At 38.6% G+C, this 24,758-nt stretch overlaps 1 protein-coding gene across 4 annotated transcripts in view; it reads left to right on the forward strand.

The window, feature by feature from the left end:
* CNTN3 (contactin 3) overlaps nucleotides 1–24,758 on the forward strand; it is a 330,473-nt gene that overhangs the window by 297,896 nt on the left and 7,819 nt on the right. For 3 of the 4 annotated variants that reach the window (XM_082345351.1, XM_082345352.1, XM_082345354.1), the window contains 3 exons: nucleotides 9,363–9,546; nucleotides 23,664–23,776; nucleotides 24,403–24,571. In XM_082345351.1, the coding sequence (XP_082201477.1) occupies nucleotides 9,363–9,546; nucleotides 23,664–23,776; nucleotides 24,403–24,571 (466 nt within the window). Of the gene's footprint in view, nucleotides 1–7,732; nucleotides 9,319–9,362; nucleotides 9,547–23,663; nucleotides 23,777–24,402; nucleotides 24,572–24,758 lie in introns of those variants that run through there. The other variant, XM_082345353.1, reaches the window with a different exon arrangement.

Consider the following 24,758-nt stretch of genomic DNA (forward strand, 5'->3'; position numbering starts at 1 on the left):
CTCAGCAAGGACTTCTTATTCCCCAAGCATGGCAGAACTGCTGGGCCTAAAGGGATCAGACCAATGTAACAGTAAGTTATCTTGGCCAGGCTTTGGGAAGGGAGCCCCAGGAGTGATTGAAGTCGAATTTTCCATTAGCTGAGCAGGATATGAAATTCAGTGTTAAATCAAATTTACTTAAAGAAAATAAATGAGCACATTTTGCATCCCTCCAGCAGCAGACTGAAGTACACATCCCCCATTCATAACTTTGTCCTTTACAAACCGTATGATAGGATAATCATTTCTGACCTGGTTGTAGCTTGTGAAGTAGTTAAGAGAAATAAGCAAGAGACTATATATAAATGGGCTTTGTGGGCTTCCAAGCACCACAGGAATGTTACCAGTCACTGGCGATTGTTTTGACAGCTTGGGGGCAGGTAGATGCTGATTTTAGAATATATCAGTTTAAGCTGGTCATGAGTCATCCAGATATGCATACTCTCTAAGAAAGTAGAATTATACCACTGTGGCTCAGGTCAGGAAAGAGAGGTTGATTGAACAAGAGAGAAAACCAAAGAATCCAAGTAGTGCCATTGTAGTATCTCATGAAGTCCACACCATTTTTGAATTAGACAAACCTGCCTTCAGATCCACTGGGACAGAATATAAGCTCCACCAGCAACAGGGGATTCTGCCTGTTTGTTCACTGATGTATCCCAAGTGCCAAGAGTTGTATCTGGCACACAGGAGGCAGGCAAAAATTTCATGTTGATTGAATAAATGCAATTTTGGCTCCATTATCTTACTGCTGTCTGGCTTTGAGCACATTACGAATGCTCTCCAAGGCCCAGTTAAAACAGTAAATAACTCTCAGCATCACTGGAGAAACTTTAAGTGAGATAAAGCAGCCATTGTGAAAATGGCCCAAAGAGACTTTGGGAGCTTCTCCTTTTCTGTTTTGAATATTGGGCGTTGGGATAAGATTTCATTGAAAGGGGAAATTTGAAAACCAGTGAAGTAATACAGAAACACTTAGCACAATCTGAGTATGGGACCCAGTGCTGTTGTTTGTGTTGCTACTGGTGTTGCCGTTAGGTGGGGGGCAAAAAGATGAGGGGCAAAGAGCATATGGGACTTGGCTTGAAATTAATGATGACATCTTGCCTATCTGTGTAAAGAGTAGCAAATTTAACATCCAAATGGAGCCTGAATACAGTATTGAAAGGAAACAACTAGTGAAAGTTTGTTCCCCAAGTGCTTGGTATGTATGAAAAGAAAGAAACAAGCTCAGGGAAAGGTATACTAATTGGGGCAACTTAAGAAATAATTTATATAATTATGCCAAGATAAAAATATGTATTTTCATAGTCTCAATAATGATTTAAACAGTAACCTGGAAGAATAAATGACTTAGCAGAGTATTTAACTATCAGGCATGTGGCTAACTTTCTGGGTTGCAATTTCCCCAGTGTGGCTTTACAATTGTTAGTAGCACCTGCTTCCCTCTCATCTCATCATGTGTCACGTGGTGTGCTGAGCACACATCATCATTAACATCTAGACTAATTTTCTTTCTGATTTGACCAAGTAGTCGTCGAGGAGCTCATTTCCCTGGGCTCCAATTTATTTCACCTTCTAAGCCACAACACTCAGGCTCAGATCTTTTCTTGTGCCCTTTGCATAGGAACAAGAGATACGTACAGACAAGATAAAGAGGATGCAGATGATTTAAGTTCATGGGTAGTGGGTGCCTGAGGAACAAAAGCTCCAAAGTTCTAGCTTGGTATATACAGTCCATTTCTTTAAAGTCATTTTGTGTCTTGAGAAAATAAAACTTGGGAGAATGACCTTGATAAGTGATGGAAACAAAAATCTATACTTGTGAAATACTACACGTAAGCATATTTGTGGAACAGTTGCAGAAGGGGGGACCCCTTCCAGGGCCCGAGAGTGGGCTGTTGTCTAACACTCAGAAATGAAGTGTCCAGAGAAACACACATGCTGACAAAGCAAATGACTTTATTGGGAAGGGGCTCCCGGGTGGAGAGCAGCAGGGTAAGGGAAGCCAGGAGAACTGCTCTGCCCACGTGGCTCGCAGTCTCGGGTTTTATGGGAATGGGGTTAGTTTTTGGGTTATCTCTGGCCAGTCACTTTGACTCAGGGTCCTTCCTGATGGCGCGTGCATCGCTCGGCCAAGATGGATTCCAGCGAGAAGGATTCTGGGAAGTTGGCAGGACATCTGGGCTGGCGTCTCCTCTTTCCTTGTGACCTTTCCCGAATTATTCCGGTTGGTGGTAGCTTGTTAGTTTCGCATTCCTTACCAGGACCTCCTGCTGAAGATAACTCATGCAAGTGGTTACTGTGGTGCCTGGCCAGGGTGGACGGTTTCAGTCAGTGTTTCCCCGGGACGGGGTGCTGGGGGGAGTTGTAGATTTTTTTTAAATGTTTGGCAGCGAAATAGAACTTGGGCGGGGGGGAGGGGAACATAGTAGATTTATTTTTTTTAATGTGTAGCAGGGGAACATAACTAAAAATGTGTACAGAAGGCCAAACTAAAACTTCACTCATACCTCTGTCCTACCTCCTGTTCTAAACAGCTGTACGGAATGTGTTTAGCTCCTAACATTTTAATTAGAATGGAAAAAGACGTCAAATATTTGAATACTTTTTTGAGAATACGAAAATCCTACTGGAAGAAACAAAGACATATGGAGAGAGTCTAATTCCTTACTATCAGAGGCAGAGAATTAACTTCACTCTAGAACGAGTCACATGTACGTAGGAAAATTGGATAGAGACAATTCAGGCCCATTTAAATAAACAGGAAGGCAGCAAAAATGAATTGAGTAAATAAAATGCAGACTTTCTGGAGGTGGTGGAAGGATTTGTTATGCTGGAGGGAGCAGTACGTATGTGTGTGAGAGCCACGCAAACAAAGCTGGGTTTGTTATTAGGCAGATATAGTCCCTACCAGACTGCGCCTCAGCATTGAGGGATCCAGGGGAGTAAATATCGCAGCCTCTCTCTCCTCCCACCGGCCCGTCTCCTGGCTTCTCTGTTTCTGAATTCAGGTTCACTGCTCTCCTCTCAAAAGCCAGTACTCAAGAGACAAGTGCTGGTAGGAACGGAAAAGTAGCTTTATTCAGGAGGCCAGCAAACTGGGAAGATGACGAACTTGTGTCCAAAAACCAACTCTGAAGATTCTGCTCGACCATGGAAGTTTTTAAAGGGAGAATCATTTGGGGAGGAGTTCAGGGTCTTCATTTATCTTCCACTGTGGGCAGACTTTGTTCTGATTGGTTGGTGGTGAGGTAAACAGGGCTGTGTTCCAGGAATCTTGGGCTCAGGCTGAAGTTACCATCCTCTGCCTGGGCGGTGGCCTTAGTTCCTGCAGAGGAACTCAAAGGTATTGTTACCTATATTCCTTGACATGGAAGCAGGACCCTGCGCCTCCACTTCCACCCCATGCACTATTATTTCTTGCCCGCTTCTCCTTTGTTTTTGTATTCCCTCCCTTCCCTGATAAGCAGTTATTTGAATCTGCCCTTTGGAACTCAGGGTAGGTCACGGAGGCTAAATGAAGCCTATTTCCTGCGAACAAGAAACAGGGTATACAGAAAGGATTTGTACTGGGAGGGCCCTAGAGGGTCCTGCTCCATTTCCTCTCCATCCAGTGAGAAGCCAGAGGGTCAGCGAGCTTGGTGTGTAATTCACATAGGTCAGCCCTCCAGGGACTGAGAGCCCAGTAAAGAAGAGTAGGAGGTAGATCTGGATTTGTCTTCTAAAACCTGTCCAACGCATTTGCCTGCCTGATATTTATTGAAATGTGTTTCGTCTAGCAGCTAAGATGAAATATTTGTCTTTCTGAAAATCTGTAAGTATACACAAAATTATTTCAGTCTATTCTGACTAAATACCTGTACTTTAATGGCTAAAAAAGGTGCCATTTTTCAATATATTATTTTTATAAACTGCATTTCATTTTAAGGTGAAGTGAAATCTCTGATGCCGTGATGTGAAGGACTCCTCACCGCAGGGACATTAGTTTCTGGAATAACCAAATTACTTGCAGAAATAGAGATAGCATTTTAAATCCTGACATTCCTCACGTTTGTTTCTGTTTACTTACCGAGATAAAAATATGTTAGCTTGTGAAAGGGTATTATGGTTCTGAAGAAAAAATTATTATCTCATCAAGAAACTGGAGTCCCAGTGTTTTATAGACACATAGAATATTAGGACTTGAGTAACTAGCTTGGTGAATTAAGGAAAAAAAAAATCTTCCTCTCTGCTCTATCCACAAAACAGTTCTGACATCAAAAATGTGGGGTTCTTTCTCTACACCAACCGGTTCTCTGCCACCAGCTGGGCGTCCTAAAATTCAATTCAATTTTGACCCTCTGTACCTAGAATTAGCTTCAGATCCTACAAGTTGAGGGTTCAGTCCCACAAGACTGCCCTGCCCCGCCGCCACACGCACACAAACATCAGATGCCAGTCACAAGTCCAGCCCTCCTCTGATCAACGGAGGGGTTCCCACAACCCCCTCCCTGGGTTTGATAACTTGCTAGAATGGCTCACAAAACTCAGGAGAGCACTTTACTTACCGTTGTCCATTTATTGTAAAGGATACAACTCAGCAACAGCTAAATGGAAGAGGTGTGTAGGCCAAGGTATGTGGGAAGGGGCACAGACCTTCCATGCCCTCTCGGTGCCCTCCACTCTCCCAGCACCTCAATGTGTTCACTGACTTGGAAGCCCTTCTAACCTCTTCAGTTAGGTTTTTTTTTATGGAGGCTTCACTGCATAGGAACGATTGATTAAATCATTGACCGTTAGTTAACCAAATTAAATCCACCTCCAGCCTTGTGTCAGGAGGTGGGCCTGAAAGTTCCAACCCTCTAATCACAAGGTTGGTTACCCTGGCAGCCAGTCTCCATCCTGAAGGTACCCAGGAGCCCAGAGCCACCAGATGTCTCATTAGCATGCAAACGACGCTTACCACTTCTGAGATTCCACGGGTTTGGGGGAGCTGTGTGCAGAGACCAAATACACATTTCTTATGTGTCTCTGTGGTGGGAAGGAGGGAGGCATTTTTAAACGGCCCGTGTTTAAGTCATTCAAGAATTCACCAATATTGGGTACTTAGTGTGTACAAGCTTTGACCCAAGCGGCAGAGCTATGGTGATGACCAAGACAAACCTGCCTCCAGAACATGATTCCACCTTAGCATTCGCCCTTCCTGCTGTCTTCTGTGCCAGGGAATGCAGTTGCTGGCACTGGCGCACACTTGCACTAGCAAACCAAGGCAGGCTGACCCGCTACTGATGGAGAGAGTGGCCTGTGTCTCTCAGGACGGATGATGAAAAAATGTTGAGAGCCACAATTCAGTCTTAATCACCTTCTCCTCTGGAGTGGATTTACCTTTTATTTTTCCTCCCTCTGAACTCAGAGTGAATCTACAACATGAAAATATCTGCGTTTCTTCGGTTCTGGAAAATTCTGAGACATTTTCTCTTTTATTGTTGCCTTTTCCTTAACCTCTCCTTCTGGAACTCTGGTTGGAAAATTTCATTCATCCTCAGTGTTTCTTAACTTGGCTTTCATAATTTTTCCTTCCTTCTCCATGTTCTGGATTTATTCATTCTGTCTTCTACCTTCCAGTCTTCAGCTCAATCCTAGCACTGATTTCTTTTTTACTATTGTATTTTTCAGGTATCAGAATTCTACTTGATATTTTTTAGATTCGCCCCATCTTTTTTCTTTGTCTCCTATTCTTGCATTATAAATTTAGTCCCTTCTTTGGTAAATTTGAACATTTTAAATATACTTATTTTAAGATCCATTTCACCTAAGCGTATAATAGCCAGTCCCCTGTGGTCCAGTCTGCTGACTTTCTTTCTTGTTAGCAGGGTTCTTCATGTGCTTTGTAATATTTCTGTCTCTGCTCATCTTTTGTAGATGCTGCCTTCATGTTCTGTCAATGTTACATTAACTCTTTTCTGCACAATTATATTTTCAGGGTTTGTTCCTTCCGCCTGGACATGTTTCCTTTCTTCATCCCTGTATTGTGGTTGTGCCTATAAAATCCAAATTAGTGTGGAGTTATATTCTGTCCTCTCAAGTGTAGAACTTTTACCATTTAAACCCAGAACACAACTGAGAGGAAAAATGGTGTCTTTACTTCTTGGCTTTTTCCTCTATTAAAAAAAAAAAAAAAAAAAAAACTATCCTCATATAAATATTTTTGAACAAAATTTTATAGAACATAACTGATTTATTACTTACATAATAAAAAACATCTATCCTTGTATAAATATTTTTGAACAAAATTTTTATAGAACATAACTGATTATTACTTGGAAATATGTATGTCACTGCTTTATTTCTTTATGCTTTAGTTATATGCATATTTATTCAACTTTTAAAGTAAAGCTATTTAAGAAGATTATATAATAAATTTGAACTAATATCATGCTCAGTTTGGGCACTAATTTTCTCTATGATTAAATATTTCTAATACCTGTCAACAACTGAGATCTAAAAATAAATCTCTCATTCTGATACATGGAGATTGGTTAAAGTACTTCAGAAACAAACTACTATCAAGAGCTTTCAAGCACCTTCTATGAACTGATTTATAAAAGATAATCCATATGCCAATTGAAAATTATTTTTATTTCTTCTTTAAATCAGTCGCCTAAGAAATGATTTCTTAGGCAACTTATATTGAAGTAATTTGAATACAGAAAGAATGGCGCACGGATGGAAACCTAACAAGAGACCAATGTGTATCACAGGATGATCTTGATTGAGTTACTTGACTTCTCCCTGCCTCTGCCATTCCATGTGTTGAGTGACAATTATTAAAGCTCATAATTATGTGATCTTTTTCCCAATCTATGCTATATCCTAGGCCACAAGTTTTCAGGCTGACTACAGTGTTTTATTTTAATTATCGATTATGTGTCATTCTTAGTTTAATAACTAGACAATGCTTTAAAGAACAGGGAGCGTCTTATCATTGTGGAGTCATCTAAACCTCAGCAATACCTCCGTTGTTTACAGTTGGTGAATTTAGAATGTATGTGAGTTTTCGGTATCCATTAACAATTTGCTGGGTGTGGCTTTATAAAAGACAGTTTGGCATGTTATCTTTAATTAATGAGTAAAATCTATGTGGTTTTCTTTGATAATGGTAAATGGTATCTGTCCTATATGTGGATTTTTTTTGCTAATTTATATTTGATGCTTTAAAGTTGTAGGAGGTGCATATTCAATTTAGTCCTAATTATTTGGGTTTACGTCCTCCTTTCACGGTTTTTCTGAAAACTAATAACTTCTTTCCAGGGAAAACGCACATATACACATACATGAGCCCAGCATTTTGCATGAATTTAAGGGGGCCTTGATAGCAATATAAATATACATGCATAATATACACACACATATATACATGCACATATATAGGGAAAATATTGATCTGGCGTATATTAATATGCTAATTTGGGATTATTATTGAAAAACCTGAGATTTTATATTTTGCTGCTAATCTTTTTTAAAGAAATAATTTTATAGTTGCTCATTTTTTTAAAAGTAACTTTAGGTGTATTTTTCTCAGAGGCCTGAAATGGGTTTACCCTAGGCAACCCATAAACACGTTTTGTTTAGCCCACAGACAAAGGGGGCCAACTCTAAATTTGGGACATTTCACATTAAAATCAGGATTTTTGCTTTCTTTTAAAAAAAGACCTGTAAACACTGGGTCCGTCTTCCCCCCGTCGACCAGAGCTGCGTAGAGGCTCCATTACGAAGATGGAACGTGCCTGTCTCCTTCGCCGCAGTTCCCACACGTCTCTACTGCCTTCATGACTCTGATGGCTGAGCATCGATTGCCGTTTTCATTTTGCCCAAGGAGCCGTTTACTTACAGAAATTATAGAAATGGTTTCCTGTTTTCATATTTTGCTATCGAAGTAGAAAAATGAAAGTCAAACCAAAAGGGCAAAGACTGCAAGAAAAACAGGAAAGTGCCTATTTCTTTCTTTTTTTAAAAAATAAATTTATTTATTTAATTTATTTATTTTTGGCTTGTTGGGTCTTTGTTGCTGTGCTCAGGCTTTCTCTACCTGCGGTAAGTGGAGGCTACTCTTCGTTGCGGTGCGCAGGCTTCTCATTGCGGTGGCTTCTCTTGCTGCGGAGCACGGGCTCTAGGCTCCCGGGCTTCAGTAGTTGTGGCATGTGGGCTTCAGTAGTTGTGGCACACGGGCTCAGTAGTTGTGGCGCACGGGCTTAGTTGCTCCGCGGCATGTGGGATCTTCCCAGACCAGGGCTCGAACCCGCGTCCCCTGCATTGGCAGGCGGATTCTTAACCACTGCGCCATCAGGGGAGCCCCAAGTGCCTGTTTCTTTAGGAAAGTAAAAAAGTATGTACTCAGTCTGCTTTATGTATTTGTGTTAAGTGTCCAGCCCCTGCTTTAGACGGTCAGATGGTGATATCTGGTCTCAGCACGAGGAATAGTTGCACTTTTCATGAGCCATTTGTTTGGTGGTTTTGTTGCTGTTTTTATTTTATGAAGGATCCAAACTGTCTAGCAAAGCATAGCAGGACTTTATAGCATAAATTGGAGTTCACTGGGGAACGTGTCTTATTATTGTATTTTTCTACTTTTATTTCTTTATTTTATCAAATACTCTGAAAACATTTTTGTATTTTTATACTGTAAATGTATATATCTTTATAAGCAGTCTCAGATCATTTTGCACAGTTCACAATAACGAAATACAAGTAAAACATTTCAATATATCCATATATTAACCTATGTTACCTGCCTTCCTCTTCTCTGCAGCAGCTCTGCATACTCAGGGGTCTTGGTGACACTTGGCCATCACTGTAGGACAAGTCAGTGGCCAGCTGGCTTTTCAGTGGTCTTTGCTCTGACAGGTCACTTTCTTCACAGAAGTCATCTTCACCATCCATCAGAGTTTAAGCATAGCTGCCAGCCTTCCAGCGTTGAGCCTGAGCCAGGTTGATTAGGGTCTGAGAAGGAGGGGCAGCTCACTCTGTTAGAAATGTAGATTTTTTTTCCTTCATTTTCCCATTTATAAGGCTATGGGCTAGTAGCATGTAGCACTTACTGTCTTTGAACTTATCTGGTTTATTTGTGTACTTATTACCTGTCTCCCCCGGGAGTCCCTTTTCTTTCACATCTGTGGCACAGAGCCTAATGCAGCACCTAGCACATAGTAGGTCCTTAAAAACTACTTGTGGAACAAATGATAAAGTAAATAAATTACAGTGCCCATTTTAATAAAAATCACTTAATTTAAAGGATGCTGTTTTGTCAATCTTTCTCATCTTTTATGTTTTCCGTCCACCAGGTGCGGTATTGGAATAATGGAGAAGAGGAATCATCAAGCAAACTGAAAGTGGCAGGAAATGTGACATCGGCCAGACTCCGTGGCTTGAAGAGCAACTTGGAATATTACACGGCTGTCCGGGCTTTCAACAGCGCTGGTACCGGTCCCTTTAGTGCCACGGTTAATGCAACCACCAAGAAAACTCGTATGTATCTTCTGATTTTTTTAACGTCAAAAAAATACTTTACATTTAAAATGGTAGCCTTCTTTATCATTTTAGATGGACAACACAAGTCAGTAAACCCAATGAATGATGTAAACCCAACTCCAATCCCTTGTAAACTCAGAGGCACACATACATGTCTTCCTGATACCCCTAAATCTTCAGTTAGAAACCCCATGTGAAAATGAATGTGCACCTTTTGAAAAATTTTAGAGTGGGATGTTTAGTCAAGTCCATCCACTTTTCTTTTAAAATGTGATCAAGCTAATTGGTTTATTTCATGTATTTTTAGTTCTCCAAAGCTTGAGGATTTTTGATAAGCATGAATAACTTAAAGTTCAGGCCAAAGAATCAAGAGTGATGTTTTTCTTCTTTTCTTTCCTACTTATTCAAAAGAGGGCAATGCACAGTAAAGATGTTGGTTCACATGAATATATTGATATTTTTAAAAATCTGACCAGAGATGTCAGTCAGCGTTGCCTTCACAGCTGAGTCTTTGTTAGCTGTGTATTCACAGGTACATTCACAAGCACCAATTATGAGCTATACATTAACCTGGCTTTAAATTAGGCTACAGAAAAATCAGTGATTTGCAATTTTGTAGTCTTTCGTATATATTTCCATGAAACTGATAGCACCAGTGTATATTTAGTTATTGTATTGTATTGCTACTTTCTCACAATGCAACCATTTGAATTACTCTTGTCATTATCATCATAGCTAATAGCAATTGAGAACATTTTATGTTCACATGCTTTACATGTATTCCCACACCTAAACTTCATACCTACCACATGAGATAGGTGTCATTTTTACTTCTTTTTGAAAGATGAGGAATGTGGGCATGACAGGATTAACTTTAATTTTAAAATAATGGTGCAGTAAAACAATTTTTCTTCTTAATTTATTTTCAAAATTAATTAACCCTGTAAAAATTTTTTTTAATTGGCCCTATATGGGAATGAGACAGTTATTTTGCTTGACTGCCAATTTTATTAATGCATTTCTGTTTCCATATATAATTCCCAAACTTTCATGAGAACATACGTTGGCTGGCTAAAATTGCTAAGAACAACAATAGTATAAAATCTAATTTTATTGCTAGTCTTATTTATGGGTGAGTTAAAATATATATAAAACACATTTCTACTATGGATTTTCATTAACCAGTGTTAATTTGATCAGGAAAGTTCATATTTTTACCTTTGTATTATCTATTGAAAAGAGAGTTTGGAGAGAAAGTTTAGCAACCAAACATTTTAATCCCTTTAAGTAGCATATATTTACAAGCAACCAACTAATGTGGTAATTAATTATCCTTCACTAATTATTAGGAGAAGCCTGACACCATCTCTTATTTATAACACATGGTTGGGGTTAGACCAAGGAGCATGTAGGTTTGGCAATAAACTGAAAATATTCTGCGTTTAGAACTTTTCGCTCAATATGTTTGGTATTCCCAGTAGCGCTTCTGAATTAGTAAGATTTAAATATGCATCATTATTATATGTTCAAAGCACAGCATCAATCAAAAATTCTGATTGCACTGATGCATGCAAACAAGTTTATCTGGCTCTTTCCTCTGACTTAATAATTGATGTGATTACTCGCTAAGAAATTATGATTGTAAAAGACTGTGTGACATCATCATGGAATCAGTGAAGAGCTTAGTGAATGGGTTAGACAGAAGGAAGAGACTGATTATAAATCGATAGGAATTTCATGGTAATGTACACTGAGTGAAATAGAATTAAAAAAAAGCAAAACCCTTTAAAATTTAAAGATAGCATATAAATACCCAACCTAAAGTAGGAATTTGTGGGTTACAGTAACGATGGTGATTATGATTTTAATGACTAACACTTACAGAGCAATTTCCAGTCTCTGTTCTAAGTATGTTTCATGTATTGAGTCTTAATTCTCACAGCAACACCGTGACTTGGAAACTATTAGTAGTCTCATTTTAGAGACGAGGATGCGGAAGCACATAGAGGTTATATAACTTTGCTGAGATCACAGAGTAAGTAGCAAGAGAGCCGTACAAATCCAGACATAGTCTTAACCACTGTGCTAGCCTCTCTTTCAACCATATAATTAGAATGTTCATGTCATATATAACACCAGTATTTATTGGGATTTTACTCTGTGTTTAGGAAGCAGGTAAGGTGATCGAAGATAGACAGGACTTCTGTGCTCATGGACCTGGAGTCTCATGGGAATTCCAGTAATTGAACAAAATCCCCCCTGCAAATGATACATTCCTATCGCCCCAATTTAACTGGAGTCTGCATGTGGGGCTGTAGGTGTTATTAAAGAAAGGTTTCCTACTTTGAGTGGGAAATTCATAGAGATAATTAAAATCCCTAATTATTCTAAGATTGTGTATAAAGACCATTGTTAAGTTTTAAATTTTACATTCATAATTTTTCTAATGTACCAAAATACAAGTAAGACAATCTTTTAAAACTATTTCTAGTATTGTTTTACTGGCAGCTCTTAATAGTCATACTAACGTTTGACATGGTGTTAGCTTTAAATCCTAGTTACGAATTTTAATAAAGCTTTTGTGATTATCACTATGAAGAGAATTATTGTCATGCTTCAGGCATAAAGAACGAAGATAACATCTTTGAGTCTTTGCTTGCTATCTGTCTTCCCCTCTGGATTGTAAACTTTATGGGGAAAGAGTCCTTCTGTGTCTGTTCACCCAGCCCCAGTGCCCAGCCTGGCACTGGGAGCCACTCATTAAATGTTTAGTGGATAGCTAGATGGATGAATGAAATCTAAAGAAGCAAGCCAGCCTGAAGTACTGTTATTAATCCCATGTACTTCCTCTTGACTGAACATGGTGAATTCAGAACACTTACCGGAGTCCTTCACCATCTTACTTAAAATGTGCAAGTTTCATGTACTTGTAATCATGGAATTCTGTATGCGAGGCTTTACATCCATACAGATCTTGGGTGATATTTTTGATTAATGTAAATAATACAAGGATTCTCAGGTTAAGTACTGTAGCTTCCATTAAACACTTAATTTTTGATATCCAAATACTTGTGTTTTTTTAAAGCATTTCTAAGTTAAACACTAATTAGCCTCTTTAAGTAATCAAAGATGGATTTTTGTTACTTGCAACCCAAAGAGAGCTAACTCTTAAGAACATCTTTTATCTAAAGGCACTGATGAGGAAAAATTGCAGATAGCATATAAATGACAAAATGGAACGGCTTCTAAAAGGAAACATACTGAGAAGTTTATGTTCGGAGATTGCAGGAAAGAATGTGGAGAGCAAATATTCTGCTTTGTATGACTGAAAAGTCAAGTGGTAATTGTGGCTTTCAGTATGGATAAATTTAGCACTCAACATCCTCAATAATCACCTAACATCTCAAATTGATTATTTCTAAAACTAAGTTCTTTAAATCATCCACCCCATTTAAAACCTGGCCCTTCTACAATATCAATATTCCCCATCTTGGTAAATTCCATCCCGTTGTTGCAGTTGCTCATCCACAGAAATTTTGGAGTCACCCTCAACTCTTCTGTTTCTCTTATACCCTACACCTGGTCCAGAATCTGCCTTCTACAAGAATCTGCCACTTCTTAAGGCATTCACGGCAGTCGCCCTGGTACAAGTTGGCACAACCCTCACATGGATCAGGGCAGTGGCCCTTTATCATTCAGCCCCTCTGCCTGTGTCTCCCTTAGGCCAGAGTGGTAGTGATGATGTCGCTTCTCTGCTCAGAACCTTCCAATCACTTCCCATCCCACTCCAGATAAACGCTAAATCCTTAAAATGCCCAACAAGGCCTTTACAATCCATCCTGAAATCCTACTTAGACTCATTTCCTACTATTTTCTACCCGCTCCTTCCACCTTCCTTTCAGGGGCTCTGCATTTGCTGCCCCCTCTCCCCCGAAGGCTGTTCCTCCAGATGCCCAAGTGGGACTCTCCCCCATGCTCACATGTAACCTCAGTGCCACCTGACCGCCGTATGTAAAAGTACAGCCCCTCATTTCCCGACACTCCCTGTCTCCTTTGCTGCTTTATTCTTGGGCATCGCACTTAGAGCCACCACCCGTGCTATAGCTTGTTCGTAATTATTTTATTGTTGTCTCACCAGCCTGCTTTGACTGAAGGCCAAACTCCTTCAGGGCAGAGATTTTGCCTGTTTTCCTCATTACTCTATCCCCAGAGCTCTATCTTCCGTGTCTCAGTACTCACAGTTGGTGCCCTGTAAGTATTTATTAAACAATCGAGACTCTCTTCATCTCTTGGCTCTGTTCCATGGTGGCATCATTCTCACCAGGTCCCCTCTTCAGAGTAACAGTATTGCCATTAAGCACCTCAAAGCCTATTCCTGTCAACTGAGCATGCTGGGAAAAGGGCCAGCTCCTTCCTGATGCCTCCACTCAGAGCCAAGGAGGGGTCTTGGCTCTTCTAGAGCCAGTTTTTGTGGCAAGTAGGTGGAAACCCTTGATTGGCCTGGCCTGCATCACATGCCCAGATTCTCCCCTAGAACAAGAGAATCCTATTTTTTAATGCCTTCACCAATGATTATACATGAGTATCTACTTGAGAAAATAGTGATATTAAATGGTGAAATCAGTTTTTCACTTGAGTGTTTGCATTTCCAAAGGGAATGTTCATCCATGTAGGTTGAGCCAAAATTAATTGTCTGAATTTAAGGAAACCGATTAAGTGTGTCCTCAGGAAATGAAAAGGAAATGTGAATAAAACTAGCCCTGAAAGAATGTGAGTCAATATTTCAGAGGTTTTTGATAAAATGAATATTCCTGCCTCAAATACCTAATGTAGAAGTTTTCAAGTTTTCAAAGGTACGATTTCATTATATAATCATCCACTCTAAGTTAAGAGTCAGGATACATATCAGTGCAAGGTTTCCCAAATTTTAGATGGTGATCTGCCTTCTCAAATTTTGCCATTTCTGTGGGCCTTCTCTGCTAATGTGTACCTAGTATTTTTTTTTAAAAACTAACTTACCTTTTTTTACTTATATAAACCTAAAGAAAATGGAAACTAATTTCCTGAGTATGAAAAACAGTATCATTGCCATAAGTAGATGTTAACAAAGTAATAATTAAACAATTAACAATGCCAATAATAGTAAATATAATGAAAAAATAAGCTGTTCTCCATTTTAAATATTAGCAACGTGGTCTTGCCTATTCAGACAACTGAACCTGCTTCCTCTTTGTTTGTGATGTTAGCACTGAAGGGATATGAAAGAGCTAGTAGCCCCCAAATCCAGCTTTCTCTTGAAACTAATGGGAAGACTAAAAGGGAATTAATTCCTCCCTAGGTGACTAAATGTTATTTGTTGGCTTTTCTGTGTGTCACATACCACCGATATATGTCACCCACTCATGTTTGTGTATGATATGCCACAAATCACATACATACAACATTAGAATACACTGTTTACTAATAATGCACATTCTTCAGATTTAGAAGGGTTTTCTTTTCCTGTCTGTGGACTTCAAGAAAGTGATCTCTGATCTTGTAAGATCTGAAGCAAGATAGTAATATAATATTGAATTTAATCAGAATCCAATTAGGAAGTTTCAGCTAGTATAGAAACAAATACTTTGGCCAATTGTATAAATCTTATGAACTTTAGTTTGTAGGAGCTTTGGTATTTTTTTGAAAATCTGTCCACCTTGCCCATGAATTCTCTAGAAGCTTGTAAATGTTCTGATTATAGGTTACAAATTTTCATGTTGTTACTATCCGAAGAAGGAGAGATTTTGGTCACGGGAATTCCCATTCATTTAAAATGAAGAAAGGCTTTCTTCCCTGACATTCTAGATTAAACCCCAAGTAAAGTCTTTTCTGAGTTTTAGATGAGTTAAGAAGCACGTGTTTTTGTCTTTTTTTTAAAAATTGAGTCAATCTCTTACGATAAATTAATTTATAATAATTTCAATGATGTCAAGACAAATATATCTCATTATTTGGGAAAGAGTGGCTTTTGGTGACTTGTTTTCTGCACAGTGTCAAATATTTAAGCCGTTTCATGACAAATGCTGATGTTTAAGTCAAGTGAAGTCCAAGTGGAAAGTGTACCTTCAAGCTACCACTTATCATGTAAGTCAGCTCATTACCATCAGGTAGTCAAGAAATCTGTTGAGTTTTACATAATTAAGTCACAGCAAATATATTTTCTTAAAATTCCATATGTTGAAAGTCAATGCCAACTTCACTATCAGCACTGTGAAGATATCACTACTGAAAATTCTGGACAGTAATATTCTTTATTTTAACAGCCTCTACCTTTTATATGTAAAGGAAAATGTATTCACTGCTGAAAATTAGGGGAAAATAGAAGAAAATAATCACCCATAATCCTATCCCTCAGAAAGACCATTGCTAGTATTGTTGATCTTTCTTTCCAGACTTACGTTCTATAAAATGTTTTCTCTTAGACAGTGGAGGTTATGCCATATATTTAGTTACCTGGTATCAGAATTTTCCCCAGGTCATTAATAATTTTCATAAATATGTTAGTGTATGTATAATATTCCATTGTGATAATGCACCACAATTTAGCCATTTTCCTATTGGTAGACATGTCTTATATTCCCAGCTTCATCCAGTCAACACCCTTGCAGTAATCACCTATTTGCAGTCACGTGGCTGTAGATTTAGTAAAAGCTATAGGGCTGTTGTTGAGAAGTCTGATAATCAAATACACGGAGGATGTCAGGATAGGTGCTAAAAGAATGATAACAATAATAAAAGCCTTCGACATACTATTATTCTTGTCACATACCATTTGAAATTATTGAAATAATGTTACAGCCTGTCAATTAGTGTTGTGCTATAAATATAGTGATATGCCACTTTTCTACTAGAATTAAATTAGTTTTTATCATTTTTTTCTATTTTAGTGTACTGTCAACACAGTAGAAGTTGAGTTGACAGAGGAAAAATCTACAGGATATGAAAGTTGAGATATGATTTACAAAAAATTTCAAAATGTAGACCATATATCAAGTTAATTCTCATAAGGTGTGGAACTCAGCCAGCCTTCTGGGTTAGGCTTCCAATGTCATAGAACATGAAAAGTGAAACTGGAAGTCCTAAAAGATATGCTGTCAACTCTCTCCTGCCCATTTCCACTTCAGTATGTGACTCAATGCCTTTACAAAAATTCATTGTGTTACATTGAAGCTTAGGCTACTGTTTAATAGCTGTATTAGTCAGATTGGGCTAGTATGGGTAGAGTATCCAAAACTCCCAAACCTAGAGGTTTTAAACTACAAGTGTTTCTTTCTCATTCATACTACATGTCCATCACAGGTGCGATTCAGATCTGATCAATTGCATCTTCACTGCAGGACCCTGACTGAAGAAGCAGCCGCTCTCTGGGCCATGCTGGTCTCATGGCAAAGAGAAAATGGTGAACCGTGCTCTTCAATTGCTTTTAAAGCTGTCATTTCACTTTTGCTTACATTCCACTGGCTGAAACAAGCCATATAACAAAACCTGATGTCTGTGAGATGCCAGTGAGAAGGGGAAGTATGTCTTCCTAAAGGCATGGGACCACAAGTCCCATGGCCAAGCTAAATGTCAATGAGAGTGAGGCAGGGAAGCATAATCTTTCCATGGAGGATGAAGGACAGAAGACTTGCAAAGACTAAATAATAATACACCCCAAATAATCTACCCCAAAGTATTTTTAAACAATAATAACAGTCAATCCTACCAGCCAATGATAAGGATCATTTAAAAATGTTTCCAGAGGATCTAAGAATAAATCACAGTTCCTGAGAGATCCCTAGGGGTCCCCGAGTTGCTCTTTCATCTGCCTTTACTGCCTGCACCTTCCTCCTTCATATCCCTTCCTTCAGCATCTACAACCTCAAGCCTTTACATAAATAACAAGGTAATTTATTCCATCCATATAGATTACTTATATAAATATGTCAATAAAATATCCTCAAAATATGTAAAAACTACCCCAAATGACTCTTTATTTAAAAAGAGGAATAATAAAGTCAGGTGCCTTCAGTGGCCAGGCAGGTTTAAATGAGCAGTGGTGGGCATGTGGGGCAGTCTCTTCTTGCTCCATCCCATCCTTTCTATCCATCAGTGTAGGACCAGTGTTCCTGACCATCTACTTTTGCACAAGAAACCAGAAATCTGGATCTTAAATGAAAGCTCCCAAGTTTTAAATGTTGGTAACTAAACAAAATTAAAATACAGTATTTGGGTGAGACAAAAAATATGTGCAAGCTGGATCTAGCTGCAATTTCAGGTTGCAACCTCTGATGTGAAGCTTTACAGTTATAAACGTTTCACTATCTTGTGTTTTTTAATCCAGCAACAGCTCTACCAGCTGTTTTCCTTCTTTTGCAGTTGAGACTCTGTGGCTTCTGCTAGGTTAAGGGACTAAAATCAATACAGGTGAGTTGTAAGTGGCCACATTGCTTCTAGTATATTAAGCCTTAAGTATATTAGGTAGATCTTGTCTGTGGTGGTACAAGCTTGCTGTTTGTTGGTGCACAAGGGTAAATCATTTTTATAGAGAGTTTGTGGACGGAAGGAATTAATATTTGAACTTTGACATTAGTAAGATAGAAAAGAAGGGCATTTAAGGCTTAATACGAGGTAACTAAAGGTTGGTAAGGATGGAAACCAAAAGTAGGGATGAAGATACTAAAGGGAAGTTTGGATCATACAATAATCAAACTTTACTTTATTCATAATTTGCCCAGTGTTTTGCAATCTCCAGTCACTGAATGATCCTTGCAAGATTTTAGCCACATACTCAACAACCTGGATTATTATTTCCCTAATGTATTTACTTTAATACTTAAATATATTTATTTTAAAAGGCTTTGTATCATTGCTATAAACAGAACACGACTCATACTCTCTCCTTACAAGATAGTAGTTTTAATTTTCTTCCTATAACAATGAAAGCAAAGCAGTTACTTAGAGAAAAGTTTATAACTTAAAACTACAATGAACAGCAAAAATAAACATAATTGATTTGCCAAAAATGTGTACCTAGAAATAAGTTTTGCAATGAGCTAACCAGAGTGTTGATGACTGTTATTAATAGAGTGATATTCTGTTCTTGATCACTTAGTTTAAGATGAATTATTTACTGTAAATATATCCTTAGTTCAGAGTCAGTTTGAATTATGACTGTGTTTTTTGGGGTGTTTACCAGACATCTGTGTGCTACTGAAAGCATCTGAGTTATTTATGTTTCTGTAACGCCCTATTTTCTGTGTCATTATTTAGAACCTAATTTTAATCTATGTATTGTGTGTAAAGTAGATTACCACTGATGTACCAATATTGGCCTCATCCAAAAGAATTATATCTATGAATCAAGACTTGCATACGATAGGTTTTTTTTTCCCCTAACATGAAAATATGTAAATATTTACAATTAAAAATGTTATCCACCTAAAACCATCGTATTTGTACAAGTACTGGTCTCTGGGAACCACTAATGTGGTCCATCGTTAGAAGTCAGAGAACATCCTTATCTCTGTGCTCACTGTACTCAGGAGAATCCCTGACACATGCAAAATGCTTATTAAGTACGTAGTGACTGAAAAGGAATTCCAGATAGAAACATTGTTCCCCAAGGTGTGTGTCATTCACCCGGGCTGCCGAGCTGGAATTAGCCTTCCTTCTTATTACCACCACCCGTATGACCTCCATCATCATGACCTGTTCACAAATTCCAGGTCTGTTCCATCCCTCCAACTCTGCTGTCATCACTTGCATATGGAGCTTTATTATCTTTCACACAAAGTGCTGCAGTGTACTCCCTACAGAGCTCCCACCAAGATTCTCCTTCTTCTCCGTCTGTCCCCACAAAGATCTATGAAAGCACAGACCTGATGGCATCACAGATCTGATCCTTCTTCAGTGCCCTGCCAATTGCCTGCCCCAGAAAATTCCTTTTCTAGTTCCTTTGGCCTTCTAGACTCTTTAGCATATGGCTTCTACCTGTCTCTGCAACTGCCTTTGCAGTTCCTTCCCATCATCCCTACCCGTAACCCATCAGAAGTGAGCTCCCTACGGCACTATGCTAGTTCCTGCCTCTGTGCCTTGGCGTGTGTCATCCCTCTGCCTGGGATACCACCCCCCAACCTCTACATGTGAAACTCACATTCATCTTTCAAAATCTACTCGAGATATTGTCACCCCTATATGCATTTTTCCCTGAACCCTTAAAACATAAATATTTAGTAAATAAATCATTTAAGTATTGAATGAATACACTAGTTGTTTTGCTGTCTTTCTTATTCTGTTCTTTGTGTTTTGTTCCTTATCGTCTTAGCCTCAATATGATCAGCCATATTCAAGCTCTCAAGCTGATGGTCAGTGTTAATGTCCCAGTTTTGTCTTTGTGAAATGTATGCATTTACTGGGATGTGTCTTGGAGGACTTTCAAAACCATGGAGCTAGAAAATTCATTCTAAATTCTGATGTGCCACATTTGAGAACTGTGACCAGCCAAATGTTACCCCGCTGACACCATGGTGAATTGCTACTGATACTTGTTCTGAATCTTTCTCCATTCAGCATTACTTTGTCACCGCATGAATCATTCCTTAGGGACACATAGGGAGTAGATCAAACTTATTTTTTGATAACACTAGAAAAGTGTTTTCTTAATCCTTGGGTTGTGTTTCTTGCATTAAAATAGCAGTCAGTTACATACAAAATCTAATTTGATATCTACCTTTAACAAGACATTAGGCTAGTGAATAAAAACTAGTATATGGGCCTATCGATGTCAGAGACCATGTAGGACATTTTCTCTGCAAGGAATTTACGAGTTAGTAGGAAAATTGGATAATAAACATAAAACCACAACTAAATGTAAAATGTACCTTTGTTGAAGATGATGAAGAAAGGGAACCTGGCATAAGAAAAGAGGCCCCATTGTACATTTAGTCTGAGAAGTCAGGAAAAGCAGTCCTAGGAAAGTGAAAATTGAGTATATTTTGAGATGAACATGTTTAATATTCATTTTTACATCATTGACAAATCATTTGTCAATGATTCAAGAGTTAAATAAAGTCACAGATAGTTACCACAACGTAATAGGGGAAGCATAGACTTTGGAATTAACCAGAACTGGTTTGAATCCACATGATACCTCTTACCAGCTGTGCATCATAGCAAGTTCTTTGCTTTTAATTTTTAATTGTGATAAAAATACGCATGACCTAAAATTTCCATCCTACCTACTTTTAAATGTACAGTTCCTTAGTGTTGGGCTTGGTTATTTTGCAGCCAATCTCCAGAACTCTTTTCACCTTACAAAACTGAAACTCTGTACCCATGAAACAGCATCTCCCATTGTCCCCTCCCCAACCCCTGGCACCCACCATTCTACGTTCTGTCTCTATGGATTGACTACTCTGGCTACCTTATATATGTGGAATCCTACAGAATTTGTCTTTTTTGTGACTGGTTTATTTCACTTTGCATAATTTCCTCAAGGTTCATCCAGGTTGTTGCATGTGTCAGAATTTCCTTCCTATTTAAGGCTGAATAGTATTCCTTTGTATGGCTATACCACATTTTGATTATTCACCTGTTGATGGACACTTGGGTTGATTAAACCTTTTGTCTGCTGTGAATGATGCTGCTATAAACATGAATGTACAATCTTCTTTTTAAACTTTCTGGGTCCAGATTACCCATGTAGCAAAACGGGCTTTATTATAATGCAGTGTAATGAGGATTAAGTAAATTATATAAAACCACATTCTACCTTGCCTAACATATTATAGGTTTTAATAGGCATTAGTTGCTAACAATAATAGGATTTTAAATTTGGAAGGAAAGTTTATCTGATCTAGGATTTTCCAGAAGATGTTATTCTTTTTTTTTTTTAATATTAATAGTCTTTTATTTATTTATTTATTTATTTATTTATTTATGGCTGTGTTGGGTCTTCGTTTCTGTGCGAGGGTTTTCTCTAGTTGTGGCAAGTGGGGGCCACTCTTCATCGCGGTGCGCGGGCCTCTCACTATCGCGGCCTCTCTTGTTGCGGAGCACAGGCTCCAGTCGCGCAGGCTCACTAGTTGTGGCTCACGGGCCTAGTTGCTCCGCGGCATGTGGGATCTTCCCAGACCAGGGCTCGAACCCGTGTCCCCTGCACTGGCAGGCAGATTCTCAACCGCTGTGCCACCAGGGAAGCCCAGAAGATGTTATTCTTACCAGTAGTGATACAAAATGATTTCAGAATAGTCCACAAATATTTTTGAAAATTTAATAATGCTTCATTTATTATATAGAGTACCATAAGAATGTAACTAGCAAACCAAGGCTCATGACTGTGTGAATATTAGTGTTTAGGACAAGGCTAAATTTGATGTTTAAGTCAAGTTCATTTTTTTAAAAATAACAAAAATGATGAAAACGGGGCGTGACTATCTGATGCTTGGAAACACCGATATGGAAAATAAGAGTAATCAGACCCAGAACAAAGCTTTTATTTTTCTCCCCGTTCCCATTTCCTGTTTTTTTTTTTTTCTTTTTGTCCATTCAAAAAATATTCAATTCAGGCTGAACTCTCATCTGTCTTGGGACTCACACAAAATAAGCCCAGGTTTTAAACTTGCAGTTAGTTTTTTTGCAAGACTGGTGTTGGAATAAGTGATTCAACCAAAATCACTTCAAGTTTTCTATAATCTACGAGCACACATCTCTTGGCAGGACACACCATGCTGAAGCATGTTATCTGAGCTGCCTCAAATGGAACCTGCCCTTTTATGGTGCCGCCAGGCCACAGGAAATCACAGACTTTGGGAAACTGTTCTAACAATCGAGCATTCATAGCATTTGGATGGAGCCCTGCAAAACACAGTCATTAGTATTTCAACCCTAAGTAACTGCCATATATATGTTCTGTTATCTAAGCACTGCAGCTTAAGAGTGCTCTGAGCTGACCTAAACTCATGGTTAATACCAGATCACAAATTTTAAAGGCAATGTAGAACTGTGTTAAAGAGCAGACAGTAAGCCAAAAAATCTGCAGGGAATACAATCTTGTTTGGCGTCATTGGTCACATGAATGTACCTGAGCCCTCTTCCCATCTGTAAGTCCAGCCCTCTCTCCCTCATGGCATGAGTCAGTGATGTTGAGAAATTTCTCAGCATAGCCAATCTTTTATATCATTTTCCCATGACAAATTCAGTTAACCAAATCACATTCTATGGCTAAATCCACAAGTGCAACATATTTCAACACTGTTTTGGGCAATTGTGATGTGGTTGCCAAACGGATAATTTTATGTTTGTTGTTTTGTGATTGACAAGAAACAGAATTTTCAGTGTGCTATGTTGCTCTTGACAAATGCTATCAAACCGCCTTCCCCCGGCATCTAGTGTTCATGAGAGGGAGCTGAATTATGAATCCAAGTTTTTAAACCTCAGAGAGTTTCATTAATTATCTAATGGAGCTCTCATTAACGTTTCATTGTTTTGCCTTATTTTTCTCAAAAATTGATTTAAACTTGGAAAACGAAGGTAAAATAACAGACTCTGTGCTGCAGTTTTTCATGTGTATAGCTATTACTTCTTGGGAATAAATCTAAGTAATCCTTATTTTTGATTGCCTCCCATTTTGCTCATCTCATCATACATGGCTGGCTTAAAAATCATCCACACTTCATTTCCTGCAAGTTTAATCTGCTCAGTTGGCAGTTTCTCTTAGCCTCTGGATGTGTCAAACGGGACACACACTGCCTGCCTTTCCTGGCCCATCACAAGCTTCCCTCTAGTGGTGGATAGAAGAATTTCTTTATCTCCACTATCAACAAGTTTTCCAGGAGACCACGGCAACAAGTGAGAAATGCCCTAAAGTGTATGATGAACATGATAAAACAAATTGTCTCACAATGTTATGGAAATGCCTTTGTAAAAGGAAATTTAGCTACTCTGTTATTTTCTCTGATTCTTCCTATACACTATGTGTTACCAAAGAGATTCTGCTCTCCTTTGGCTGCCTCCTGTGACTGTCATTTATCTGTTCTATGTAAAATATCACTCCATGCTCAAATCTATTTTAATTTCTCATTTTGCATTTCAAGCCCCCAGTCAGCCACCAGGAAATGTTGTTTGGAATGCTACAGACACGAAAGTGTTACTTAATTGGGAGCAAGTGAAAGCCATGGAGAATGAATCAGAAGTAACAGGATATAAAGTAAGTTGTATCATTTGCAATGCTTTCTTTTCCTACTTCTGGCAGTACTTTTCAAAGGAAGCTAGATTTGAACAGTTTTTCTAAATGTGGATGGTGTGATCTTTATAAACTACTTTTGACATACAGATGTCAAGCTGTTTATGAAAAGGGTATTTTTCTAAAACATCTGATTTCTTAAATATAAATTTAAGTGACATATTTCTGCTCACGTGGGAGTTTTAGACCAAATGTTGATAAGTTGTTAATTATGTTAGTTTCCTATTTCTGATGCTCACCCGTATACTACTTAAAAAACAACTAATAGCATTGGCTCTGATTCTTTGGTCTCCTGTTCAAGATCTATACAATAGGACCTTGCCCCCATCTCTCCATCCTCACAAATACCCAACCAGCTGAACTTTTCATAGAAGAAGTTTTTTCTTCCCCACCTCCTTCATTTTGAGCACCTGATATTTCTACCATGTGCTGATCCCTAGTCTAAGGTGACAGAGCTATGAATGCAGCCTGTATTTTAGTGGGTATGGAAAACAAACAATATAAATGAAGTAACATCAGAGTAATAAGTTTATGAAAAAAATAAAAGAGGGCACTATAAAAAAATCAATGTGTTTGTTCATGCATTTTAGGTTTTCTATAGGACTAGCAGTCAAAATAATGTGCAAGTGCTAAACACAAACAAAACTTCAGCTGAACTTTTGCTGCCCATTAAAGAGGACTACATTATTGAAGTTAAGGCCACAACGGATGGCGGGGATGGGACCAGTAGCGAACAGATCAGGATTCCAAGAATAACCAGTAAGTTGGTTGAAGTCAACATCTCCTTAATTCGCGGCATCAGTTATGAGCCCCCAAGAGAGAGTCAATCAGTGCCTCCCTCTCCACTCCTTTTTTTCCTACCATTTCTTTCATCTGAATGCTGAGAAGGTCTTGGAATATGAGAGATGAGGGCAGGAGGAATTCCTCACTAGTGGTGCAAAATAAG

This window comes from Balaenoptera borealis (genome assembly GCF_965194805.1).
Source record: "Balaenoptera borealis genome assembly, chromosome: 12".
Taxonomy (NCBI): domain Eukaryota; kingdom Metazoa; phylum Chordata; class Mammalia; order Artiodactyla; family Balaenopteridae; genus Balaenoptera; species Balaenoptera borealis.